Source organism: Trachurus japonicus, chromosome 23 (genome assembly GCF_045865225.1).
Source record: "Trachurus japonicus isolate A0001 chromosome 23, Traja_1.0".
Lineage (NCBI taxonomy): Eukaryota > Metazoa > Chordata > Actinopteri > Carangiformes > Carangidae > Trachurus > Trachurus japonicus.
The window spans coordinates 14,878,595-14,904,021 of record NC_140929.1 but is presented as its reverse complement, the minus strand read 5'-3'; the positions used below and the strand labels follow the sequence as shown (position 1 = coordinate 14,904,021).

The 25,427-nt window shown below is 40.7% G+C and overlaps 1 protein-coding gene across 8 annotated transcripts in view; it reads right to left on the bottom strand.

The window, feature by feature from the left end:
• dock4b (dedicator of cytokinesis 4b) overlaps positions 1 to 25,427 on the bottom strand; it is a 113,829-nt gene that overhangs the window by 13,918 nt on the left and 74,484 nt on the right. For 4 of the 8 annotated variants that reach the window (XM_085769511.1, XM_085769512.1, XM_085769516.1 and 1 more), the window contains exons 23-46: positions 24,102 to 24,294; positions 23,283 to 23,419; positions 21,692 to 21,826; positions 20,906 to 21,004; positions 19,346 to 19,440; positions 18,593 to 18,668; positions 17,941 to 18,041; positions 17,322 to 17,380; positions 16,385 to 16,533; positions 15,977 to 16,062; positions 14,629 to 14,655; positions 14,088 to 14,183; positions 13,926 to 13,986; positions 13,093 to 13,186; positions 12,754 to 12,902; positions 11,396 to 11,482; positions 11,147 to 11,251; positions 10,699 to 10,840; positions 8,756 to 8,922; positions 6,370 to 6,456; positions 4,773 to 4,949; positions 1,873 to 1,956; positions 905 to 1,024; positions 379 to 500 (exon numbers count right to left, since the gene is read on the bottom strand). In XM_085769511.1, coding sequence (XP_085625637.1) covers positions 379 to 500; positions 905 to 1,024; positions 1,873 to 1,956; positions 4,773 to 4,949; positions 6,370 to 6,456; positions 8,756 to 8,922; positions 10,699 to 10,840; positions 11,147 to 11,251; positions 11,396 to 11,482; positions 12,754 to 12,902; positions 13,093 to 13,186; positions 13,926 to 13,986; positions 14,088 to 14,183; positions 14,629 to 14,655; positions 15,977 to 16,062; positions 16,385 to 16,533; positions 17,322 to 17,380; positions 17,941 to 18,041; positions 18,593 to 18,668; positions 19,346 to 19,440; positions 20,906 to 21,004; positions 21,692 to 21,826; positions 23,283 to 23,419; positions 24,102 to 24,294 — 2,648 coding nt within the window. The remainder of the gene's footprint in view (positions 1 to 378; positions 501 to 904; positions 1,025 to 1,872; positions 1,957 to 4,772; positions 4,950 to 6,369; positions 6,457 to 8,755; positions 8,923 to 10,698; positions 10,841 to 11,146; positions 11,252 to 11,395; positions 11,483 to 12,753; positions 12,903 to 13,092; positions 13,187 to 13,925; positions 13,987 to 14,087; positions 14,184 to 14,628; positions 14,656 to 15,976; positions 16,063 to 16,384; positions 16,534 to 17,321; positions 17,381 to 17,940; positions 18,042 to 18,592; positions 18,669 to 19,345; positions 19,441 to 20,905; positions 21,005 to 21,691; positions 21,827 to 23,282; positions 23,420 to 24,101; positions 24,295 to 25,427) is intronic. The other 4 variants (XM_085769513.1, XM_085769514.1, XM_085769518.1 and 1 more) reach the window with 1 other exon arrangement.

Genomic DNA, 25,427 nt, shown 5'->3' with positions numbered 1-25,427 from the left:
CAGCTATTGTATGCCCAGATGGAGCCACACCAGGAAAGAACTAAGGAAGAGGAGAGCAAAGGCACAGAGTGTGGTGTTCGGGGTCAGGTGGGAACACAGAAAAAGTAAAAAAAGAAAAAAGTAAAAAAAGAAAAACAGCTCAGGTGAAGACATGTCTGTAGTGAAGGACAGCACATCAAGAGAAAGCTACAGTAAGAGATATGAAATTTGAAATACTGAGGTTGAAGTGAAAGCTTTTTAAATTTAAATATCAATTTTAAAGTCAGTGACATTTTCAAAAGCAATAATTTTTATTCATTCAAAAAAGATATAACACAAAAATACACCATGTAATACTTCATAAAATGGATCACAAAATTAGAGAAAACCAATTGTCACCTCCGCCTGACAATCCCTCGGCCTCCGTCTGGGCTAATGATGTTGGGCACAGAGTTCCTGCACGGCCGTGGGCTTCCGTTGGTGAAGTGCACGGGGCTGGCGCGCACATAAGACGAAAACTCCTGCGGGTTTTGAAATTGGAGAAGAGGAAATGCGCACAATTAAATGCTTTTCCATGCCAGCGTGAGGTATGTAAATAAAGCACACACACATGCAGAAGCCGGAAGCATGTTTAATGAGGGGAGGACTGAAGGCGTCATTCACTCAGAGGTCTACACACAGCGGTGGGCTTCTGTTGTCACATGCAGTGAGTGCCTCCATTAAAGACTCCAGTTAATGATTTGAGGAAAATGATGTTACACAAGTGGAGATGTTTTAATCTGTCTGATGTATCCTTTATTGTCATTAACTAAAATAACTTTAACTGGAGCTTTGAATCCCTCTTTGATTTAGCAAATTTGCTGCCTTTTGAAACACATTCTCAAAGGTGTAATGAGGCGTCGCTGTGTATTATCCTCAGGCCTACCTGTATGCCCAGACTGGACTTCATTAGATGAAACTGGTCCACTAACTTCTTATGGAGAGGTCTCATGTCCTGGGGGACAAACTTTTCATGGACAGCGAGGCCGTACTCCAGAATATGTGCCTGCGAGACAAAAGACGGTTAATGTCCATGAATGTTACAAATCATCACCTGAGAATGACCCTGGAAATAAAATAAAACCATTCATCCTGCTGCATCTGTGAAAAGCCAAGGCTAGACAAAAACAGTGATAATATAACAAGAATATATAATATAACATGCCAACAAATAAAGTATCATGGTGGTTGCATACACTACTACTGTACAAGACACAGATTTGGTCTGATTTATATTTATGAATTGCATATATTTTAGAAATTGAGAGAGAAAAAAAAGGAAGGAAGGAAATAAACAAATAAAGCATATTTATTCATCTATTTGTCTTCCTCTGCTTCTGACCAGGAGGGAACATAGTAATGGTATAAAATAATAATTTAGTACCATTTTACCCGAGAGTAACTGGAAATTGTCCAACATTAACTTCTTTCCAAGATATCAGTATTTGCTGGCTAATTTGGTGGCTGCTTACAGAAACACCAAACCTATGTTTAGGCTTATCTTAATCAATTTAGACTATACTGAATATTGGCCAATGTATCATTATCCATTTTATTACAGATACAAATGAGTGCTGTCATGATTATAAATAAACCTCATGAGCATTAGAAAGACAGACAAGACAAGATCCACTGACTCTATTGTTCCAGAACAAGTGAGTGAGTGGAGCTTCAGTTCAGAGTGTTTTGTCACATGCTTTTTTACAAGGTCAAGAATCAACTGTCATGTTTAGATATTGCTAACATTTCTGTTTCTTGTTTGTTGATTCATCATCATCTCCGTTTCCTTTGCATAAAGAAAACACTTTATGACTGCACAGTAGTACGCTGCTGCATTAATCTCTTATCACAAACCTGTTCAAACATGAGCTCCCTCAGTCGCCCGATCTTCTCCCCATCCTCAGGGTGATTCATAATGTAGTCCTTCACGAAAAAGGCCTGCATAGAGACAAAATGTGGAACATCTGTTATGCACAAACCGGGAGTTGAAAACAGTGGAGCTTTCAGCGCTGCAGTGGTACCTGAATCCCCGCTGGGCTGACACAGTGAATTAGTGTCCACATGTTTTTTTTTCTTTCTTTCTTTCCTTCTTTTTCTTTTTTTTGTGCTAAATTCTTAAAAAACATTCACTAAACAAAAGAAACAAATAAGAAAACAGAGTAAAGCAACATCCAGCTCAAATGGGGTGTAAGACTCCTGTCTGTGTTTTTGTGTTATGATATTAATATCAAGTTCAGGGACCAGAATAAAGATACACAACTTCTAAAATTAGAAAAACACTGTGCCAAATGGATGTTAGTGGAATCAAATGACTGACTACGCTTTGATTAAGAAGCCAATTTGGTCTGAGATTTGAAAAGCTGTTCTTTCACGTTTGTTCGTGTCACTGCTTCCTGTTACAGATCATGTCTCTTCACAAACACCATGCTTCTTGATTATAGCGTACAGCCGGTGCTTTTTATTTATTTTTTTATTTATTTACTTTACTTTATTTCCTTCAAAAAGGCGACTCAAAGGAGAAACAGATAAGATAAAATAAATGCCTTGGTCTGTTTTGAATGATGATAACTGTTTGTGTTCCATCCATCCATACATTAAAAGCCAGGTCCTTGCTGTTTACAATGCCACAGACACTTGCAATGTATCTGCAGATTATGGTAAATCCGTGTCAATCTGCATCGCGGTACACAAAGAAGAGAGACGACGGAGCGATGAAAGACCCGGCTCAATCTGCTTTCAAATCTGCCACAGAGGGAAACACAAAAAAGGGACTGAAAGGTAAAGAGTTCGCAAAAAAAAAAGAAAAAGAAAAAAAGATCAACACACTGCCTCTGCCAGGAACACAGCTGTGTATCTCCAAAGAGACAGGGCTGGATGATATTTACAGAGCTCCAGACATGTGAGCAAACACAAGCATGTAGATTCCAATCAATGGATGCATGTGGGTATGACTTGTAGGAATGAATAATATAATATCCACATACTGTATTCCGCACATGTCAATCTTCATTAAAATTATATATACTAGCATGCACCGTACAGTCTTGTATTAAGCCATGCAGCATTGATAAAAAAAAAAATGTATTACATGATTAATTTTTTATAGATGCTGTACCATAAAGTATATATGCAATACTGTCAAGGTAGTGCTACACAGAAGTGCTGCGTTTCAGCAGGAAATTTCATCCACAGACCTCCAGAAAAGGCGGTGAGAATAATCAATAATCTTCTATGAATGATGGAAATTTCTCGTTGGGCTGCGGGGAGTGAGACCTCGCAGTGGAGTGGCTCAGTTAATCATTAGAAAAGTCCAATTAGAGATGCAATGCTGAGGGGAGGGGAAATAAATCAGACAACATTCCCCCTCAAGGGTTTCAACTCAAACTCCGGCAATAAATCTAAATATTAATAACGACAATTTCGCCTTCATTTGTAGCCCAGCCAAACCGCCACAGCTGTCAATCGGCATTACGCGGAGAAATTAATAGATTTATAGGCGCATTCCATGGGGGGTGCTGCGCGTGATACTCCGCAAAGAAAAATGAGTGTCGATATGAGTGGCAATGTGTTTGCTCCAGGAATAGCTCCATCTGTGTCCACCTCATGCTAAATAATTGAAAAATATGTCACTTTCTATTGTGTGTGATGTGAAAATACAATTTAGAGAGGGTTGAAAGAGGTTGGTGGTCAATATTTATGCAGAGAAAGCCCATTTGTACACGCATAGAAATATGTACGTGATGATGCCAACAGGGTGTAAAAGTAAAGAGCTGCTCGACAATGATGCTGGAAGCTGAAAATGATTCTACGCAAGTCTTTTTTTTTTAACAAAATAATGGCAGTAGGGGTGGAAAGCACTTAAGCGACCCTTGCCTTTCTGGCTCTATCAAGCATCCTACAAACCTTAATAGGCTACTTCGACACAGAGGCACGCTCCTCTGCACAAACCCAATAAACACTCGCGAGCATGCGCACGCACACACATATACAGTACAGGCCCAGACGAACATGATCGTTCACCATCACATACACGCTCCCAGTGGAAAGGCGCCGGTTGCCACGCGACGCGCAGCTAGCTGCTGGCTCCTATCAGTTTGTTGCGGGTGAAAAACCATTTTCCTTGAGAAGGTTTTTTTAGTTGTCTCTTTCTTCAATTGTGCTCTTCCTGGTTAAAAGAATTGCCGCACACTGCTGTCCTGAGATTGCCTCCCATCAGGAAGCTTTTGGAGGAGCCATGGATGTAAGCGTTTGTCAATGAGACTGACCATATTTCACTGTTTCCCCACCAGCCTGCCTGTTACTACTTTAGTGTATAATGCAGCAGCTGCATAAACACTCCCATCTCATTCATTCAGCCATTATTAGCCATCTATCTCTCGATATTCCTTCCTCCCAGTCCTCCATCTGTCATTTTTTGACCTGACCCCTCTTTCTCCCCACATCAGTCCTTCGCTCTGTGCATCCATTGGCCAAACCTCTCATCCATCCACCCGTTCCTCCATCACCATCCATCTCATTTTTTCGCTTCCACCCTCCTCCCGCTCTCCACTCATCTATCCTTTTAGTCAAACCTTCAGCCAGCCAGCCATTCATGCATCCATCCATCTGTTCATCCGCTCCTCCCTCCGCAAAACGCTCTCTGTCCATACATCTCCGATAAAGCCCACCTTCATGCATCATTAGGCAATCCATATGTCATCACTGCCTCGGTCTCTAAAACCCTCCAACCTTATCCTCCACCTATCCATCCATACCTCTTGGTAGCGGGCCAGCCCCCCGTTGACAGCGGCGTCGATGACCCCGTTGAGGCACATGGTGAGGGGGTTGATGTTCTGCATCTGCCGGCTCTGACACTGGGTGATCAATGTGCGTAATTGTAAGTTCTTGTTCTCGATCACCTCGATGGCGTTCTCCAGCGGGCTCACCTCCACCTGTGAATGGAACGGCGGCAGAAAGAAAAAAAGAGTTGTAAGAAACCAATTCCTCTGTTGCACTAAAAGGAGGTGAAAGAAAGAGGAAAATAACCCCTGAATAAACCCGCTGATAAATTAATCAGGTTATCTCAGTTTGGACTTGAAGACTACACCTCACAAAAGAGACCGTGATTTAGAAAGGTAGGACTGTGGCGTTTGAAAGAAATTAGTATTTATCAGGGCTCTGCCGAAAACAAAGGAAGCTGCTGAGGTGCATTATGTGAAGTGTAGGATTCAATCAGGATATCTTGGCCGTGATCCTTTGGCCATTCTTTTTTAAATCTCTTGCATGTTTCCCTGCTTTGTGTGACTGCAAAGCTAAATCACTGGATTGACCCTTTAACACCTTTAATATAATGCAACAATTCTGAAAGCTTTTTCTGAGGAAAAATCAAAGCCTGAAAGGTTAACTTAAAATGTTAATTTGAAAAAAAAAAAAAGAATGAATCAAAAACAATGTGTAAGACATTAAAAGTCACTGTAAGGTTGATGGGAGATGTGTAGATGGCTGATAATCATCTGCCATTTCATCACTATCAATGCCACCTTTCACATAAATGCAGCAATGTGAGCCTGCTTTAATAGAAAAGTCGTGATTATAGCAGATTTGCGCAGATAATTAACACATTGTTACTTTTGCATACACTCATGGACACACACAAAAAAACTTCCCTTCATTCTGTATTTCTTTCTCTCACTTCTTCTTCCTGTGTCTCGCACAAAGCTTAATCCTCTTGCTAATAAAGCCTTTGCCAGTTCTGTATTTTATATGCTATTGCACTGCACGACCATGATAGAATAACACTGGGTTCACAAACCACAATTTCACACCACAGTCAGCAGCTATGCGCTTAGACCAACAGAGACAGGCACTGTGTTATGTTTCGCATATGGTGGACAAAACAGCATTAAAAATCCTCCCACTCCTTAGAGATCTGAATAAGAAGATCCATGACCGAAAGCTTTTGAGGGGATTTACATGTAACACAGTGTGGAAATGGACTCGTATGAAATGTGATAGCGATTCCAGGGTAAAAACAGGGATGGAAGTATTGGAAAAAAATCCCAATAGAAAAATCCATACCAAAAAATATCAGAAAATAATTGGCCGCTAATCAAAACAAAGCAATTTGACTTTTAGCACAACATGTAAGCTATCCAATGGAGGAAATGAAATATGTCCAATAGCCTCAGACTCATGACCTGGGTCATTATTGTGGTTCAATGTAATTTGGATCGATACTGGGTTATTGGCCGTCAGCAGTCTAAATTGCCGCCTAAAAATAAAAACAAAGCTGTATAACAGTGTCCCTTGTGTGAGATGACTGTGTCACCATTATGTCTTTGTTGTTATTCCATCAAAGGTGGCCACACTCACCAGCTCTCTCTTCTCCACCTCAAACCAGCGCGAGATACCTGGGAGACTCTGAACCAGAGTCAGCGTTGTCCTCTCCACCCACAAGCTCTGCAGAAACAAATAACACACTCATAAGATTTATTCTACTGCTTCACACTCTTAAAAAAAAAAAAAAAATCATAACTACTTATTCCTGACATGCACATATCTCTGGCAGACGGCACGCAATTTAATTACCGTTACATAGTTAGAGGAAAACATGTGAAGTGCACCTACTGCCAAACACCCACTTTTAGGTGTAGGTCAGATGTCATGTCTTATATCTCGCATCATCATTCATACTCCTGCACTTACCCCGTCAGCCAACATGCTTGTCAATATGCCAACATCCCACAAGGTCATTCTGACAGCACGTAAACTATGAAAACTGTAGCATCCGCAGGCAATTAACATAAGAGATTCACACTCCAGTGGAGCACCTACAGCAGCATCCACTCTGTTGGAAACGCATCAGGAAACATGAGTTAAAGGATCACTGTGATTTTTGTTTACTTTTAATACCCTAGAGCGATCTCTTGCTAATTCTTTCCTGATGGTGCCAAGGCAATCAATACAACAACAATCCTGATAATCCGTTAAGAGAGTTTAAGTCAACTTAGCATTATCAACTAATCTTCTTATTACTTTATAATAATTGACTAATTCTGGCATCATCATAAAATAGTGAAAGTTCTGACTTCCATTAAATCACTGGTTTTGCTCAACTATCAGTCAAAGAATCAAAAGCATTTTGCTCATTATTGCAAAGGTCAAATAAAAGCAGTCTATCCTTATCATTGTGAAGCTGCAACAAGGAAATATTTGTTATTTATGCTTGAAAATCTACCTTAAAAATTAATTGATCAACAGTTTCAAGCTCTGACACATTCCTTCACCCCAGCTTCACCAACAAAACAATCTTACGTTTTCCAACCAGAATACTTTCAGTTTACTAACACTCTAAAATGCAGTAATTGCGAAGCTGCAATAAGCAAAAGCAGCAAAGGGTGAAATATCATTGTACTATTGTATTTTTGATCGCTACAAGGGTGGGTATTTGTGTTCTGCTGAGCCAAGGATCAAGATGCTGATACATTAGAGCTTCATGTAAGATTAGGAGGCAGCGTCTTGCTCAAGGACACTCCAGCAGAGCAGATGAGTGCTGACGTGTTGCATCGATCCATCGTCCTCCGGTTGAAGAAGGGTCTTTTGTCTCACTACACAACCCTGCTGCCCTTTATTGATTTGGGGCTTTTTAAGGCCAAGGAAGCCACCTGAGCATCACCAGTATTACAGTTTAAGAGCAGGAAGTTGAGAGGAAAAACTGGCAGACATAAAAGTCTTGACCTTTCTGGAAACTATTTTTCTGCAGATAGAAAACGAATTACTTTGAATTTTCAGAATCAGCCTTCTTCAATTCTTTATTATGACAGATCACACCATACCTGGACTGCTGCACACCCTTGTCGCTGTGCAAAAGTTTAACATGCACATTATTCCCACCTGGGGGGCCAGAGATACGCAGCTCTGATGGAAATGTGATATCATGATTAAAGTTGGCCAAAATGCAGTGATGGAACTTGGATGAAATGACTGCGTGTGTGTATGTGTGTAATGATTCTGAATATTTATGAGCTTAATAGCAGGGTCTTCATGGTGTGAGTGTGTGTAGCCAAGTGAGTCTGAATACTGTAAGTGTGGTCGTGAAAGCTTCACGTGCACAGGTATATGCAGTGCAGACTAGGTTTTGAGTAAAATTAGTGATACAGGAGTCATGATGAATAAAACATTTGCCGCACGCACACACACACACACACACACACACACACACACACACACACACACACACACACACACACACACACACACACACACACACACACACACACACACACACACACACACACACACACACACACACACACACACACACACACACACACACACACACACACACACACACACTAATACTAGAGTGCAGGTTCAAACTATCACTTCGCAGGCTTCAAATCAATGAACAAGCCAGGGAAGGAAGTAAATGAAGCTGCTTCACATCTAGTTTGTTGTGACAAAATACTAATGATCACAAATATATCATTTTTAATTTCTGAAAAATGCACGATATCTTGCAGCTACTCCAGAAGCTGTTACTGGCCGGAGGATCATTTTTTAAGGTTTAGTTTCATTCCTCAAAAATGAGTGATTTTTTTTTTGCAGGGTGAAAAAAGGGAGAAAAAAGGGAAAATGATACGAATGACGTGAAATGCCTTTGTGACATCGTCCTCTTCTTTGTGCGTGTGCTTCAAGTGTCAGTGGCTGTCTTTATTCATCTGCCTTTCTAGTGAATTTTCTCTTTTTTCACGCTTACCTTGAACTCGTTCTCCTTGTCTTTGGTGCCCTTGTGAAAAGGCCGGTCATATCTGAACCTCCAGATGTGATTGAACTTGTAGAAGCTTTTGATGTTGTCGGGCACTCCGTCTCTCTGCAGCACGTCCTGACTCTCCGGGATTGGAGTGACAGCATAGATCTGCAGGTCTGGAAGCACCGGAAGTTAAGGAAAGAGCAAGAGGGGAGTGACAAGGGAAAGCACTACTGACAAAAGCAGACAACAATTCCTCAGTGACCTGCAAGAACATGGGAACTCGCAGATACAATTACATAGATGACTGGGACACACACAGGCTGGGGTTTACAGTGTGTGTCTCTAAGTGCATTATATATACGGCAGATATATATAACAGAGTATGTCTTATGTTTTGTCTACTTTCACAAGGAAACAATGCCATGCCAAGGCTGCATTTAATACCTGAATGCCAAAGTGAATTAACAAAAAATACAAAAAGGCAAAACACATTAAATATAAAAAAACAACAGACTGTGTGTGCACAAGACTTGTCAGCGTGTCAAGGACAAGGAAGCAGTGTTTCACTTCTCCTGAATCGCTCAGCCTTACATTCATTATGAGCTACCCCAGTACTCAAACAAAACTTTACCAGGCAAATGTGACTTAGGACAGCTTACATACATATATTCATATGCATGAGTGTTTGTGACAAGGACATTCAGCTGAGTGAACAATCTGAGAGAGACAAGGATATACAGATGGGTGAACGATGTGAAAAAGACAAGGATATACAGCTGGGTGAGCGATATGAGAGAGACTCTGTTGATTAGCATTATGTGAGAATAACACAGCGGTGTGCTAATTTATTCAGACAACCACTGAAGTACGCCGAGCAGGCACATCGCGCACACACCTAAGAGAACTATGAAAAGGACAGAGTGAACAACTTCAACATGTCTCCCTCTGTCCTCCATCTTTTAGTGTTGGGCTCTTGAGTCCTTTTGTCATTATGTCACTGAGACTATGCTGTTCCCACTCTCTTCGTCTATATAGGCCAACAGTTGCCCCATACATTACTGTGAATAATTAAACAGGCTTCCATATTGTATGGATATTTCAGTGCTACATGGAAATGAAGAGCAACTCTCCATATTGAGTAACTGACTTGATTTATGTACAAAAAAAAGGTCAAAATTTGGTTTTAGAAATAAACAGAATAAAAGAAAAACAAAGGCAACATGTGTGAAATATGGTCTATAATAATTATGGTTTTAATCACTATTTTCAATTCGGTAACTCAATTTGAAAATTATATCTTTGCTTTCACAAGGTAGATTATTATGTAATAGCACTTACTTTAAGTTGATATTCTAATATAGCATGTCTCAATGAAAATACATACAGTATACAGGGATATACTGTTGTGCTGTTCATGGACAAAATATATGCAAGGCTGCAGGGCTGCATTTTACCCTGAGTGCTTCCTAGAGCGATTCTCCTGTCAGAGGTTAGAGAGGCCAGTATGTGGTCTGACCTGGGACAATGTATTCCTTCAAGCACTCACTTCTGCTTGTATAGCTTATTTCAATGTAAATAAGTCAGGCGATCCAGATGTCAACATTCAGCGATTACATTTAAGTTTATGTATGACAACGGTCATGCTATTTTTGAATGAGACTGTGCACGGCATGTTGCCTAATATGCAATACAATATGTTTACATGCATGCCTGTAAATGGGGCTTTGATAATGACAAGACCGAGACTGCGAGAGGACGAGCGAGGCATTGTGTGTGCATCATTACAGGCAACTGTGCGTATGTAAACACAAAGCACGCTGTGTGTTTAATATGTATGTTTACTGTGCTGTTGACAATCTGTATGTATTTCCACTCATTTGACTTGTAAAAGCTCATAGTGAATGCATGTGAAGGAGGGAGTTTTGCATTTGTCTCATTCTATAGGATACACTGCGCGTCTGCCTGGTATATGGTCTGGTCTGGCTGGTTGACGTGCTGCATGGCGATGGCGTGGGGGAACTCGTTGAGCATCCGCTGCTGGAAAGCTTCCAGCCTCTCGTAGTCATGGCCACGGCACACAAACTCCTTATTCTGCAGAGAGGAGGGAAGAAGGGGAGGAAGGAGAGGGAGGGGGAGGGGGGGCAGTGGGCAGTGTGGGGTTAGCTTGACATCTAGTGGCCGCACGCTGCAACTGCAACGTCATCTGCAAGGACGGAGCCTGTTACATCATTAAATGGCATTGAATAAGAGTTGCTGAATGTCACCTCACACTGGAAGAGTCTTATATAAGAAAAGTTAATTCTTCCTGCAGGTCTTTTTCTTCAATGGAGAGGGTGAACATATTATTCTGTTCCACTTGCTATTCGTGTCATAGGGGGAATATGGAGATTTTTTTACCCGTAAGAAGAAAGGGAACTTTTTTCCGTAGAAACCAACTCTGAAGAATTCGGGTTCTAGTCTTTGCTGGTCCATGATCTTGTCATAGAGAGAGGCTTCCATCATCTAGCAGAGAAGACAATAGCAGGATTATAGAGAAACATTATGTAACAAAGAGCTCAGCTATCTCATAACAGCACTTGTGGATAAAACAAAACTTCATGTCGATCCGCTGCATTTTTTATGGCTCGATTGTTGTGGAGAACTCACCCTCATCTTGCTCAAGTTCCTGTAGTCGTAGTAAGACTCGTACTGATCAGCCAGCTCTCTGCACAGGATGATGCCGTTCTCCCAGCACTGGATACATAAAAACACACATGTTTATTCATCCTTGTGATGTCCTCATTGCAGCCACAGTCCTTTGCTCTGTAGTGATGTCCACTGTGCCTCCACTGGATGGCACTGGCGAGTCAACAATATGACAAATATACCATCTACATGTGGGCACATGCAGCAGCACCTTGCCATCTTGATAATGAAATGAAAAGCTTGCCTTTCCTGCTGCCTTTTAATTGGCGTGCTGCAGCACTGACAGATGGCTTAGCTCATGAACGTGAGGAAAAATTGGACAATGAGTAATGAGGGAGTAGTTGTAATGATTCCATAGAGCTAGGTTATTTCTTTGGGGATGGTGATGCTTTTTTGAGGTGGGTGGTGTAATTTTGATGGGTTTCCATGATGCCAGTTTTCCCAGAGAGTGTAGATAACAATAGCAAAGGTAGTTAAGATCAAGAGACAACATCTGGGGAGAAGAGAAGTGGGAGGAAGTAAGAAAAAACGAAACGAAACAAAGCCTGGGAGCTCACGTCCTGCTGCGTCCTGAATCACCTGAGCTCTGTCTAAGCTGCCGGGTCTAACACCAGCACCACCAATGCACGCCTCGCTTCCCCTGCCGATCTTGCCGTCATCCTCTCCCACAATATTTCTGAGGGAGGAATGGTGTAGGATATTGTGGGGAGATATGGATCCTGCTTTAATTACAGCCGCCAGCGTTTCATCTGATTAAACCGAGGAGGTGTTGATGCCTCGAGCCGCCGCCTCAGTTCACGACAGGTAGAAATTAAATGTCTGACCGCAAGTGACGTATTTTTATTGCAATATGCAGCTTACAGCTCCAATTACATTTCACATGAATGACATCAGGCCACCATTTAACAAGTGGGGAACTCCAGTCCTGTTATCCTCTGCGCTTCTGCAGCTGCATTTAGCTGAACTGAGCATTAATGTTGAATTGATTTGTTCACGCTTATTATGCTGAAATCCAAGTATTTATGGATAACACGTATTTCCTCTAAATAAAACATTAATTATATGGATTAATCTATTCTATACTTTGACATTTTGGAATATGTATGAGTGGCTGATGTGCTGTTGAGTGGTAAAAAGTCTCAATGAGATTGTAGCTTCAGAGTGGTGCAGTACATTCCCTGGTATTTAGCAGTTTTAAGACACTGTTTGTCATGCTGTGATAAGAGCTCATATGAGCAGTTTTGTTTTATTGCTATAACTAAAAATAGAGTTTATTTAAGAGACTTTTTCTGCAGAAAACAGCTCTGCATGCAGCTCACCTTCCCCCTGTCGAAGTTTTGGACAATGGTTAGATGCAGATACTCCTTCCTTTGCCACTCGCTCTGCATGGGGTAGTTGAGGAACTCTCTAAGCGGCCTGTCTGACCACTCCAGCAGTTCATCGTACAGCAGCAGGGTGTACGACGCCTCTGTCACACACACAAACACACACACACAAACGAGACAGTAAGGAGCTTACGCTAAATGCAGTAGTGGCTTCATTTTTAAGAAACCATGAAGGATTCAATGTCATTATGTTTGAAAATATGACTGGTGGGAGCAGATCACAGCACTCACACTCACACAATCTGTGTTTTGGGTTGTTTTGTTTACACGTACCTGTGTAGTTTTGTGCTTTCAAGTGCAGGTCGTACAGTTTGTGAATGTAGCGGATGTACATCTCCTCTTTGTTCAACTCCGTTTTATAGAAGTTCTGACAGTAGCAGTGGGTGGTGCGAGGGTGATTTAGGACAACACGAATCACGAGAGAAAGAGAGAGAGAGAAGATTACCAATATTACAGGGAGTTTATCCATGCAAATAAGCACAAAAAGTGACAGGTTGTTCTCTGGTGGAGGCGCAACAGTATATTTCAGCTGCTGATTAGCAGTGACTTCTGATCCATCTGCCTACACACTCTCGGCCGCTCTTGCAGATGGCTGCAGTTACATAAGGAAAACCATGTAGGCATAAGGACTGACAGCAGTGACAACAGCACATGGAACAAAACGGACTTAACGGAGGTTTGTTATGTCCATGAGGAGGACTTGTTTTTCTACAAAATACACAACTACAAAAAAAGTAATAGAAAAAATGTAAACTTTCATATTGTCATGAAGTTACAGAGAGGGTTAGCTTAGCTAAGCGAATAGACTGGAAGTAGAGGGAAGCAGATAGCCTGTCTGAATTCAAGCCGTAAAATATGTATACAGTATATTATTTGTAAACATTATACAAAAATTAACATTTCACTAGTTTTTCATTTTTTATAATCTATTTAAATCTGTTTAACCTGTTTCCACACTAAGATAAGCTAACAGCTAGATATTTGAAAGACATGAGGGTAGCATTTATCCATTTATTTCAGTAGGCCTGGAAATTATGGTATCTATTCATACTGGTCTTTAAGATAATGTTAGGGGAAGACAGACACAGGAAGTAATTGCTACTCACCAGTAAACTGACAGTACATCCAATTTTTTTACCATCCACCTCTCCCAGTTTCATACAATCCCTACGACGGAAACATAAGGCACAAGAAATGTGACATGATTCAAAGGGAGCAGGCATACGACCGTGTGTTTCAAAGTGTACGTGTGCAGTGTGCACTCTCACCTATAGTCTAGCAACCTCTCCATTAAGCGAGTGACAGTAGCGATCAGAGAGATCCCACTTTCCCTCCAGGTCTCTCTCTCAATCTTCTTCAGCAGGCTGGAGGACAAATGAGGAGAGACACAACAAGACAGAGAGATGTGAAGACCAAAAGAGACAGGATGTGAAAGGGAGCAAATGGGGAAGGAAAGGTGATTTGGGGGAGAAAAAAGAAAGTAGAAATTACTAAGAAAGAAAAGGAAGCGAAGCAAAGAGGAAATCAATCCCAGTCACACCAGTGTCACCTATGCTTGCTGGCCTGCCTGCGAAATTTAACAAACTTAAATCCCCAAAAGTAACTTAGAAAAAATTCACAGTATAATAGCTGATTTACTGCTTTGCCACTTATTTATTAACAGATTGTTCATCTCAGCAGGGCTTTTAAAGAAGGCAAACACATCACAGCCAAAGTGCTGCAGTAATTTTTTTTTTGGCTGAATTTAACGTTCCCCCTGTTTCCCATCACACAGACGACACTAAGAGAACAAAGAGGAGAGCGTCTTACCTAGGGTACGGACCAAACAGAGGAATTCTACTCCAGGCGGGAAGCATAGGCGGAATAAATTAATATTAATACGATTAATATCAGCCCACACTCACACAGGTTAGTTTAGGAGTTAGTGGAGTTAGTAGGAGGAAAATAAATTAAAAAACTAAATTAAAGCAATAATTTAATTAAGCTTGAAAAGATAAAAGTAGACTCATAAAATAAGCAGTAAATAACTAGCAATCTTTATGTAGGCTGTATTAGTTATTGGCAATTTAACAATAATTATTCCTGGTGCATAATTACTTAACACTATACAATAAAGATATAGACAGTTTTAATAATGTGCAGTTATTTTACATTATTTTCTTTCATATTTCACATATAAAGATGGTGGCAAAGGAAATGAATGACTATGAAAGACAAAAGGGACATTTACAGTTAATGCATATTGATATAATACTTTAATTCACATCTATGTGATTCTAAGGAGGGGACATACAGTACATATATGAATCAGAAACATGACGTCACTTAATGAAGTAATGTTTTTAGACGCCAAGTTGAAATGTAGGAGTTTGGTTTTCCAAGTCCAAATAGGAAGAGTAGTTCATAGTAGCGTGGGGACATAAAACTATGAACAGGCACTGAACCACAAAAGAAGCAGGGGATACACACACACACACACACACAAAAACCAGCGTTAGCACGTACACTAAACATGCAGGAGCACAAACCTGGGAAAACAAGGACAGAGTGGACAAGGACTAGCCACGGAGGAGGTGTGAGTGAAGATGAAGGTGACCCACTTACCTCTGTTTATTATTACATCATTCTACTCCATAGCAACACTTTAAAATAACAAGCTACACTGGGCCAATCCTATCATCCTAACAAAAAGCTCATTTTGTTCAATTTCAAAAAACACACGTTCATTTCTCCTCTAATTCAGGTAAAGGAGTAGAGGGCCTCTCAGAGCACTGATGCTCTTTGGTTTTCAGAGTTAAAAGCCCGTTTTCAAAAGCAGAATACCTGGATGCATCCATTTGCAGGTAAAGAGGCAAACGACCTGTGAGATTCTGCCCACACAGGCGTTTACCTGATGAGGTCTTGCGTGGGTCGTATCATTTGGATCATTAGACTACATAAACAGCTATTTAGTCTGTCAGGAAAAGCGTCCTGAGATACTGAGCTGGCTTCTGCCCAAGCAAGTTACTTAACTCTGATTTTACTGTAAAGCAGGTTAAGCTCTTGAGTAACATAACAGTCTACCACCTGACTCCATTCCCAATTCTTGAAAAATAAAAGTAAATATCCACCCATAAAGCCCTCATATCTTCTACTGCTGTTCCTCTCTCTCACTCACATGCTGTTAAAGAGCTCCCTGTACGTCTCATCTCCTTTGCCCTCAGACATCAGGCTGTCCAGCTTGTCAATCAGCTTGGCCTCCACCTGTGAGAACAAAAAAAAGCATTTACATCTCAAAGAAGCTGCCGGTTCAAACAACACTGATAAAATGACTGGGAGGGAAAGCAGCATGGACGGTGTTGGACTTCAAACTGAACAGCATGCGAGATCAAATCATATCACATCATGTCAAAGTAAGTCATTTGCTATAAGATCTGGTCGGAGGAATGGCTTCAGACATGTTTCCTAGTTTTATAATTTAATCCTGCCTCATTGAAAAGATGGTTTATCTTGTTTGCCCAAGACTGAAGATGTGATTTATTTTTCATGATTAAATTTCAGTTTCCGGCTTCTAACAGCTGTGCACCTGTTTGAAATTGCCACTGCGTCTCTGCTCCCAGTCCATCATGTCGTGGAAGATGGGGATCATGACATTCCTCAGATCAGGCTGAGGGACCAGCGTCACCTCCAAGAACGGACCAATCATCGCTGGGATGAAGTTCAGCTTGTGTTCCCCTGAAAAGGAGACAGAGGTCAGCGCGGAGGTTAGGCTCTCACTTTATCCCTGGACACAGCGTATTGTTTCTGTCGCAGGCAATCTGGCCGGCTGTGGAAAGCAGCCTTCCTTTCCTTTCCGAAAATTTCTACCACAATAAAAGCTGCTCTGGTAAATGTGTTGCACTTTCACCAAATTACAAAACACAGTATTTTCACAAACTAAATAATCACAGTGCATATATTCAAACTCATTACTCTAAGTGCAGGGACTTCAAATAAAGTGACATCAAATAAAGCAAAAAGAAAAATGAAACGACTTCAAAATGCATTTTAAATTAAACTAAAACGCACTTGATGCACATAAATGGTGCATGAATCATTATAAAAATTGTATAAATCCATCACAAAATTCAGCGACAAACAAGAGCATCCACACAAAGCAGAGTGAGGCAGCCAGCTGGTTGCCATGGTGATGGATAGTTTTTGGCATTTTTTTCTTTTAGCTCCCATCAGCTGAAGTCCAAAGAAACACAGAGTTTATCTGCCTTTTCATTCTCTGATGTTGGTGCGTCACACAGACATCAGCAACACTTTTACATCACTAAAGGAATAAATATGGAAATATTTTCCAGCTTGTTGTTTACAGGCCTGTGAGAGAAGCTGCTGCTGGACAGGAAGGCAGGCGGTTGCTTTTGCAGTATTTTAATAGCATCACCAATTTGAATACATTACATATCACTAAAGAATTAAATATAGGAGTTAAACAGTCCATGTGTGTTAAGACGGCCAGCGTTTTATCATCTTACCTAAGTTCTGCCACATGCTGAAGATCTCACAGCCCATCATCACCCTCATGTCTCCATATCTGCATAATCAAATTTCATGGTTAGAAAATGTGTGCCTGCTGCAGGGAAGCTACACATAACTGCATTTGAAGGAGTCATTACACTGTGTCACCTACAGTACAGTACACTGTGTGTGCACATGAGTGTGGCTGTTTTGAGGTTTCACCGAGCAGGAGCAGGATAGGACGGCTTGTTGCATAAGCACATGACTCATTACAGATCTCCTTCACACATGTTTCTCTTTAAATACATTTAAAATTAAACTCAAACAATCCCTGCAGATCTAGTCACTTTTGCATCATTGGGTTTTGTATGTATTTTATCTTCATTTCGCTATATACTATTGTTAAATGTTGTATTAAATATATCCGTGTATGAGACGAAGATTTGCACTTGTGTGTCTTTGCATGTGTGATTGAGGAGGGTTCTTAGTCTTAAGAAAAGTTATTCATAGGTTTAAAAGGGGAGGGTCGCTTATAAGCCCGTCAGGCTTTATGATCTTTCCATACACATGTCTGTCAGTGCAAACAATAAAATAAAAAATAAATAGTAGCATGTGTGTGTGCATGTCTGTGCTTACTTTTCCAGTATCTTCTTTCTCTTGGAGGGAGAGAAGGACTCCAGCTGAAGACAGGGTTGGTTGATAAATATAACTGACAGATAGAAATACGAGTCCCACACCTGAAAATGGCAGCAAAAACAAAAAAAAGCATCTTGTCAAACTTTAACTAAAGCTTTTAGGAATTCAGACAAAAACATGATTATATGCCACTGGCATCCAAGGAGTTTTGATATTTGAATGGTGTGTACTAAACAACAGTAACAGTTTATTATTTGTTTGGCAACCTTGGCATCAGGGGAAGGAGGAAGATGAAATTTAATTAATGAATCTTGGTTTTTTAATTGATGTTTCTTCTTCTTTCTGTCACTTTTCCCTCTGTCTGTTTTTCTTCTCTGACGTTCAGCTTATGTTATTGTCTGCCTGAAGCCTTTGACTAATAATATTATCTCTGTTTTATGTCTGAGTCTCTGTGAAGTGTGACGTACAAAAATAAATTCAAATATGTATTTGCCTGAGTGTCAGTATGTGTGTGTGTGTGTGTGTCTTTGCTGCAGCCTTTTTTTTCCCGAAGTGAGGTCGTTTGATACTCCAGGAGTTTTGAAGCATTGTGCCATTGTTCAGATCTCCACACAGACAGACACACGTCTACAGACTGCTGTGTTTCTCCTACCTTGTAGTCGAACTTGTCATTGAGGAAGTTTTTCCTCAGAGCGTCGGAAAGGTAGAGGACAGTTGTGATGATGACACTAAAAGAGCGAGAGAAAGAAAGTGAGCAGGAGGTGGAGAGGGTTATTGTGTCACCTTGGAGGAAAATATATCACCGTGAACAATTCCTCGTATTATTTAAACAGCTCTTTTGAAAAGCAATGGTGCAGGGGTGAATTTGCAACCAAGTGCTGTATTAATGAAGCCAACATATACAAACAAAAATTCAACTACAAAAAAAAGAAGTACTGTAGAGTGGCACTCTTAGAGCTGAAGCTGTTCAACTCCAGTTTTCTGAATATAAAGAAACGTTTGTTCGACTACAAAGTCCATAAATCTGTGTTATCATCCACAGGCTCTGGTGCTTTCCACTCAAAATACAAAGGTCTTCACAACTCAGTGGATACAAGCGTTTTCATTGACCTTTATGAATCACATTATCAATGCAGCACATTTGATAGTGTCCTCCAGAGTGGCACGGTGCATTAGCCTTGGATTCACTCTCATTTTTACTGACAGCACTACATCGAAATTCCCCATTACTTATCTGTGCTCTCATGACTTAGTGGTCTAAAGAGCATGTATAATAACCCTTGTATATCCTCACTGATGATCTTTGTAATATGTCACTGTCCTGACCTTTTTCCCACTTTTGTTTACTGCTTACTGTTTACTATATTCTCTCATGTGTTCGTGTGTACACCTTGTGTGGTCTTACTTGTTGGTGACCAACCGCATGACAGTCCAGTCTTTAGGAAACATTTCTGGTCGGATCAGGATCCTGAAGACAGTGAAGATCTGAAGCAGGAAGTCCTGGAACAAATACAGCAAATGTGGTGTTACTGACGACTCTGTGCAGTCGGTTAAACCACAGTATCTTCAAGTGCATCACACCCCCCTTGTTCACTATTCCTTTTATGCAAAACATTCAAGAATGTGGACACTTTTTGATAGAAAGAAGTGCATATGTGTAACTCATGTAAATACTCATGAATACTATTATTAAATATAAAAAAAAAAATGCATTCTCATTATTCAGAAACTCTGAGTCATCACTCTGGTATGGACACACTGCATAATATGAAATGTCTATATGTCTATAAGTCTATTTAATTTTAACCACATACAAATGAGATCAGATGTAACATTTTACTTTTCTGTGTTGCCGTGAAATTCATAATTACACTGAGTCATGGGATTAAACCACAATGCTGTCATATTCACATCATTTAAGATTCAGTCCATGATAAAATGAGGCTGTAAGGAGCTTAACAGCACATTGCAATGAGTAACTCTGATTCTAGGAACACTTTGGATACTTGTGATAAAAGTACTAAAATTAGACCAGGGAAACGGTCCTTCTTAAATAAGAGCTCTCAAGCTAACAAGAGCACATTACCTTTCTACTGTTTCTGACATTAAGCCAATTGATATTTCTCACTGGAAGGAACTTGTGACCTCATTAATTTTTGTCTGTCTCTTATTCTGTGCTCCAGTCTCTTCCTGTATCCTGTCACTGCTGGCCTCGCAGCCATGCAGACACAAAAATCTACACATACAAATATGCTCGTATATGAGGTGTGTGTGTGTGTGTGTGTGTGTGTGTGTGTGTGTGTGTGTGTGTGTACAGGTACATACACTTTCATCTGTCTAGCACTGTTGGTGAACTGGGTTTTTAATAACAATTCAGAAAATGAATGAGAATAAAAGACAGAGAGAAAGAGCAAGTGTTAACTTCGGAAAGAAACAAATAGAAATGGCAATATTGGAAAATGATGGTTCCTCTCTCATGACACTTTCATATTTATGTGGCAACACATACTTATCTCTGTGTTAGCACATACTATAAACACTATAGACCTGGCTCAAATCAAGTAATGACAAGCTGTATATTAATGAGGACAATTAGGTAAGATAAGTATCTGAGGGGTAGGTGGGGTCAGTGTGAGCTTGCCCATTATCTTGCATTATAATTGCTGAGCAGATGTTTTAATGAACTCTGATTAATTAGTACAATAGTGCCTTATCTACCTGGCAAAGGACACAAGCTACAACCTAACTACTGTTATCAGATCCACTGGAATAAAATTAAAGAGCACAATTAACACAGCGCTGCATGTATGATCAGCTCTAGACCGTGTTCAGATTACAGATATTTTACATATTTATTCTTTCACCTCAGATTCACACACAGACGCACGGCACAGAGTGAGAGAAGCGTAACCAGAGGCAGATGTGGAGAGGCAGAGAGACAGAGAGATGGATGCGGTGGTCTTACCCTCAGGTCGTCTTTGCTGCTGAACGCCTGCAGCAGCTGCTGGTAGTGTCTGTCGCTCATCTGTCGCAGGAGAGCCAGCAAACACGCCACAAACTCTCCCTGTTAGTACAACCCAAGAACACACAGAGAAAAAAAAAGAAGTTTATCATCAGTAATGCTGTGGTACTAAATGAGTCATCCTGAACCTAGAGATACTGCTACTAAGACTTGTAATCATGCTCCCTATGGGTCCATGTACTGTTTGGTTCAAACTATAGAAAGTAATACTAGTATCTGCTGTAGGGGAGTATAATAACTTTCTCATTTCCATCCGTGTGGATGAAAAAACTAAGGAAAGTTTGGAAAAGACAAATGTGGTAATATGAAAGTTCTGTGGATCTGCAGGAAATAAATAAAACTATTCCACCTACAGCGTCCTCAGAAAGTCCTTTATTAGCCTCTACAGGCAAACAGGATGAACTAGAGAACTCTATTACAAGTGGAGCAACACTCCACCTCTCCTCGAGTCTGCATCATCCCACAGTGATGATGATGATGATATCAGCATTATCCACTCCACTGTTCCCCTTTCACACTGTGTTGTTTGCTAAATCTTAATTATTGCCATTAATGTTAATAATGTTTGTGGAATTATAGACGCCACGGCAGCGAACCAATTTAAAAATCTATAATTACTCTTGCACGTATTGTTAAGTCCCAAAACAATTTACAATAATAAGCTAAAACAAACACACACACACACACAGACTGACACATGCAGTGCTGTGCACAATGAAACACACATACAGTGACATCCTGGAACTGCAGTCTCATGGCGGTGCCGGCAGACTGGGGACGGTTGCTAATTTCCAGGATGGTCCTCAGCAGAACTCCCAGCAGGCTTTCCACAATTAGCTCCACCTCCTCCGACACTACGGGCTCCTACACAACGGAGGAGAAAACACAAACTTGTAAATGAAACAAGCCTCACCTACAGAGCCCATGTATATAAAGAGAAGAAAAGAAAGAAAAGTGTGAGACTAAAATGTCAGGGTGATCTTTAAAAAATTCAAATGACACACTCCTTCATTTCCTCTCTGAAGTTACATGGGTGCTTCCTGAGTTATCTTCACTAATTAGCTTTCCACTTGAGTTTTTCTAGCAGCACAACCTTGAACTATGACTGACAGCTGACGTCAGTTTGCCTGAGAGCCAAACTGTGCTCCTCTCAGCCTATAATCTTACTTTCATCATAGCTTTAATGAGTGTTGAAGTAGTGAGTGTGCAGACTAATAAGAAGTTTCAAGGCTTAGTGCAACATTTTGGAACTTTAATATTCACATTGAAGGAGGAGAATCGAAAAGAATACAAAGGCAAAAGAGCCAGTTAAAGATTAAAAGCAACTCAAATAGAGGGGAGCCTAAACTGGCCTGTGTGTGTGTAGGTGTGTTTGTGTGTGTGTCTCCCTCCAGTCTCTACCCCCTGACAAGACAGGCAGGTCTTGGACAGAGCGATAATGAGAAGGAGCTTCAGACTGGCACATTGGCTGCCACTGCTGTCACTTCCCTTTAGATGTGGTGCCACTCTGTATGTGTATGTGTGTGTGTGTGTGTGTGTGTGTGTGTGTGTGTGTGTGTGTGTGTATGTGTCCTGCTGGATGCCTTTACCACTAGCTGCCCCTCTGGCAAAGAATAGTGCAAGGCATGAATCCCAAGATGCACCCCCCCCCACTCACACACACACAATTCATACAAACATACACGAACAGTTCGAAGTGACTGCAACAATGCCCATTACTAAATTGATGGGTCTCATTACTGGACTGCACGGCTGCCAAAGTCCCCGTTACCAAGACTAATTGACCATATACATACAACAAAACAATCTGCTGTTGCAAAGTATTGGCAAGGAAATTGCTCTAAGACTAATTCCTCGAGCTTTGACTCGCTTTGCACTTATTTTCGAGCTGTTATGACGGAAAATCTCTAGTGGGAACTTGTAAAGGAGCAGAGAGAGGATACTGTCACACAGCCATGTCATTCAGAATAAAGTGGGAGCTCTTAGTCAAATTATTCATTAGGTGTAAATTAGTCTTGAGCAGCAGTTCACCTTTAAACTTTGTGTTGAAGCATTGGAAAATTACACAAATAAACATTGTTTTCTTTGTGAGAGACACAGATTGACTCATTACTGGATTAAGACATACAAATAAATTAGTGAGATGTACAGTAGGAAGCGCACGCTGATTCTCGTTTCGGGCAGACTGGCTTTCTTCGTTATCTTCTCATATAACTCTTGGCAAGAAGGTGAATATGTGTGTTTCCCATAAATGTCAGACTACTCTCAGAGGCTGTTGAGGGCTGGTATAGTGACAGAGAGTTATGGCTGTAATACTCACCGCGGTGCCAGTCTCCTCCTTCTTGATGAGGGACAGCATGCTGGTGAGGATGCGGGCGCACATGACCAGGTCCCTCTGCTCCTGCATGTGAGCCTGGAGGACACGGAGAACCACTGGCAGCAGGATGCACCGTGATTCTGCAACACACACACACACACACACACACAGTGGACTGTTAGATATCAAAGACGTACTGTAGAGATGAATAAAGAAACACCAAATGGTGAAATGAATTGCATTCATTTCCTTGCTCTGATTTCATGAGCACTCTGGGTTTCGTCGATATAATTAAATGTAACTAAATGTAATGCTCAGTCGTGTAAAATTAATGTGATTTGCATGAGGGATGTTTATCTTGTTACATGAAGCCTTTAGGAGAAGGCTGGAAATAAAACAGACACAGTAATTTGTTTCAGTGCACAGTCTTTACTAAGCACATTTTAATGACATGGAGTTAGGTGCACTGTAGGGTAACAATTAGCCTAGGTGTGCTCTCCAGTGAGTGTACTGCAGGAGAGCACGACCGCACAGTGGAATATGGATAAACAGCCTGTGTGTACAAGCTACAAGACAAACATACACAGTATCACTGATTATTGTGTGCATTTTGTCCATGAATCTAGTTGTTCAAATCTGGTTGTTTCCCTCTGTGCTGTTTATTTTTCCTCCGTGTTCATAATCTCTATGCAAGCCTTTTTCTCTTGCTGTTATTTGCTGAAAAAAAATTTTTTTTTCTTTGTTAGGTTTTCAGTGTGTTTACAAGCCTCAATTATGTGTGCATATCAAAGTGTACATCTGTGTGTGTCCATGCCTCTTTACCTGGGTTAATGTAAAGCTGGCTTTCCACGGTTTTGGCAATGCACTGCAGCTTGACGGCCTCCAGGGGGCACTCAGCATGGACAGCGGTGGGCAGGCTGCCCAGCGTCTCCCTGACGAACCCGGCCACCTCTCGCACGGTGAAGATCTTTAACAGCTCGCCATAAACCGCTGGAAATGTCCGCAGGAACATCGCCTAGGCAGAGAGGAGTGAGGTTTGAACATACTGTAGGGATGCTCAATGAAAATCTTTTTGTTTTCTTTATGGTGCTTGTTCTGTAATTTCCATACATTACATCAACAAACATCATACTTGTGTACTCTATATTATAAGAATGATGTGGATGTTCTGGAAAAAGATCAGCAAGAGCTTTGGATGAAAGTGTTTGTCACATAAAATAGCAGTAATAAAAGATATGTATCATATATCTATATCAATGTAATAATTATGTTGTTGGGAAAACAAAAGTTCATTTTGCAATATTGTGCCATGAATCACTGGCCTGTTCTGGATGTGGTTGGAGCCCATGGCAAGGATTATGTGGATTAAAGTCAAGGACTGCTCCAGTGGGACTGCTGTCTGTCATTGTTTGCAGCTCTCTGTCTGATGCTCTTTCTTCCTGTCAAGGACTATCAAGCTCTCACTGCACAACTGAGAAATGAATTGAATTGTCATCTAAAATCTTATTCTTATTTACCTACTTCCATTTGGCAGGATGGAAGCTGTTTGGAGTTTTACAGTTTTACGGAGCTGCTATTCTTCAAATTCTCCTCAGTGGAAATTGCCAAAATCTGAGAGTTTCTCAACTGTCCTGGGGTCTACACTCTAGACATGGTTGACTGATGAACACTTTTGTATTGTTTACAGGGGGTGCTTGTGAGTTTTCTCTGTTGCTCCACATGGTTTCATGCAGCGAGAGGGTGGTGGTGATTGTTGCTTGATATTCAGCGGTTGTAGAGTTAACAAGACAAGATTTCTACATCTTCAGGGCAGATTACAGTGACTGCCAAACTAGTTAGCTGGTTAGCATGCTGACTTCAGGAGAGGACGACCTTTGATAGAGACAGTAGTTAGCATTGGTTTTGCTTTGGACTCATTTAGACAACTCTTTGCAAGTAAAATATTGAAGTTTCTGTACCTATTTTCTTGACTTAGTAAAAAGCTACTAATGTTAATGCTAGCTGTGCACCACTAGAAGAACTTACAACTTGCTCCTTTAAATGTGTTTTAGTAATGTAACTTTTAAAATTTTGAAATGTTTGAGCTCCCCCAATCAAAAATAAAGACACTTTAAAAATTAAAATGGAGAAGAAAAGGTAACTATCTGA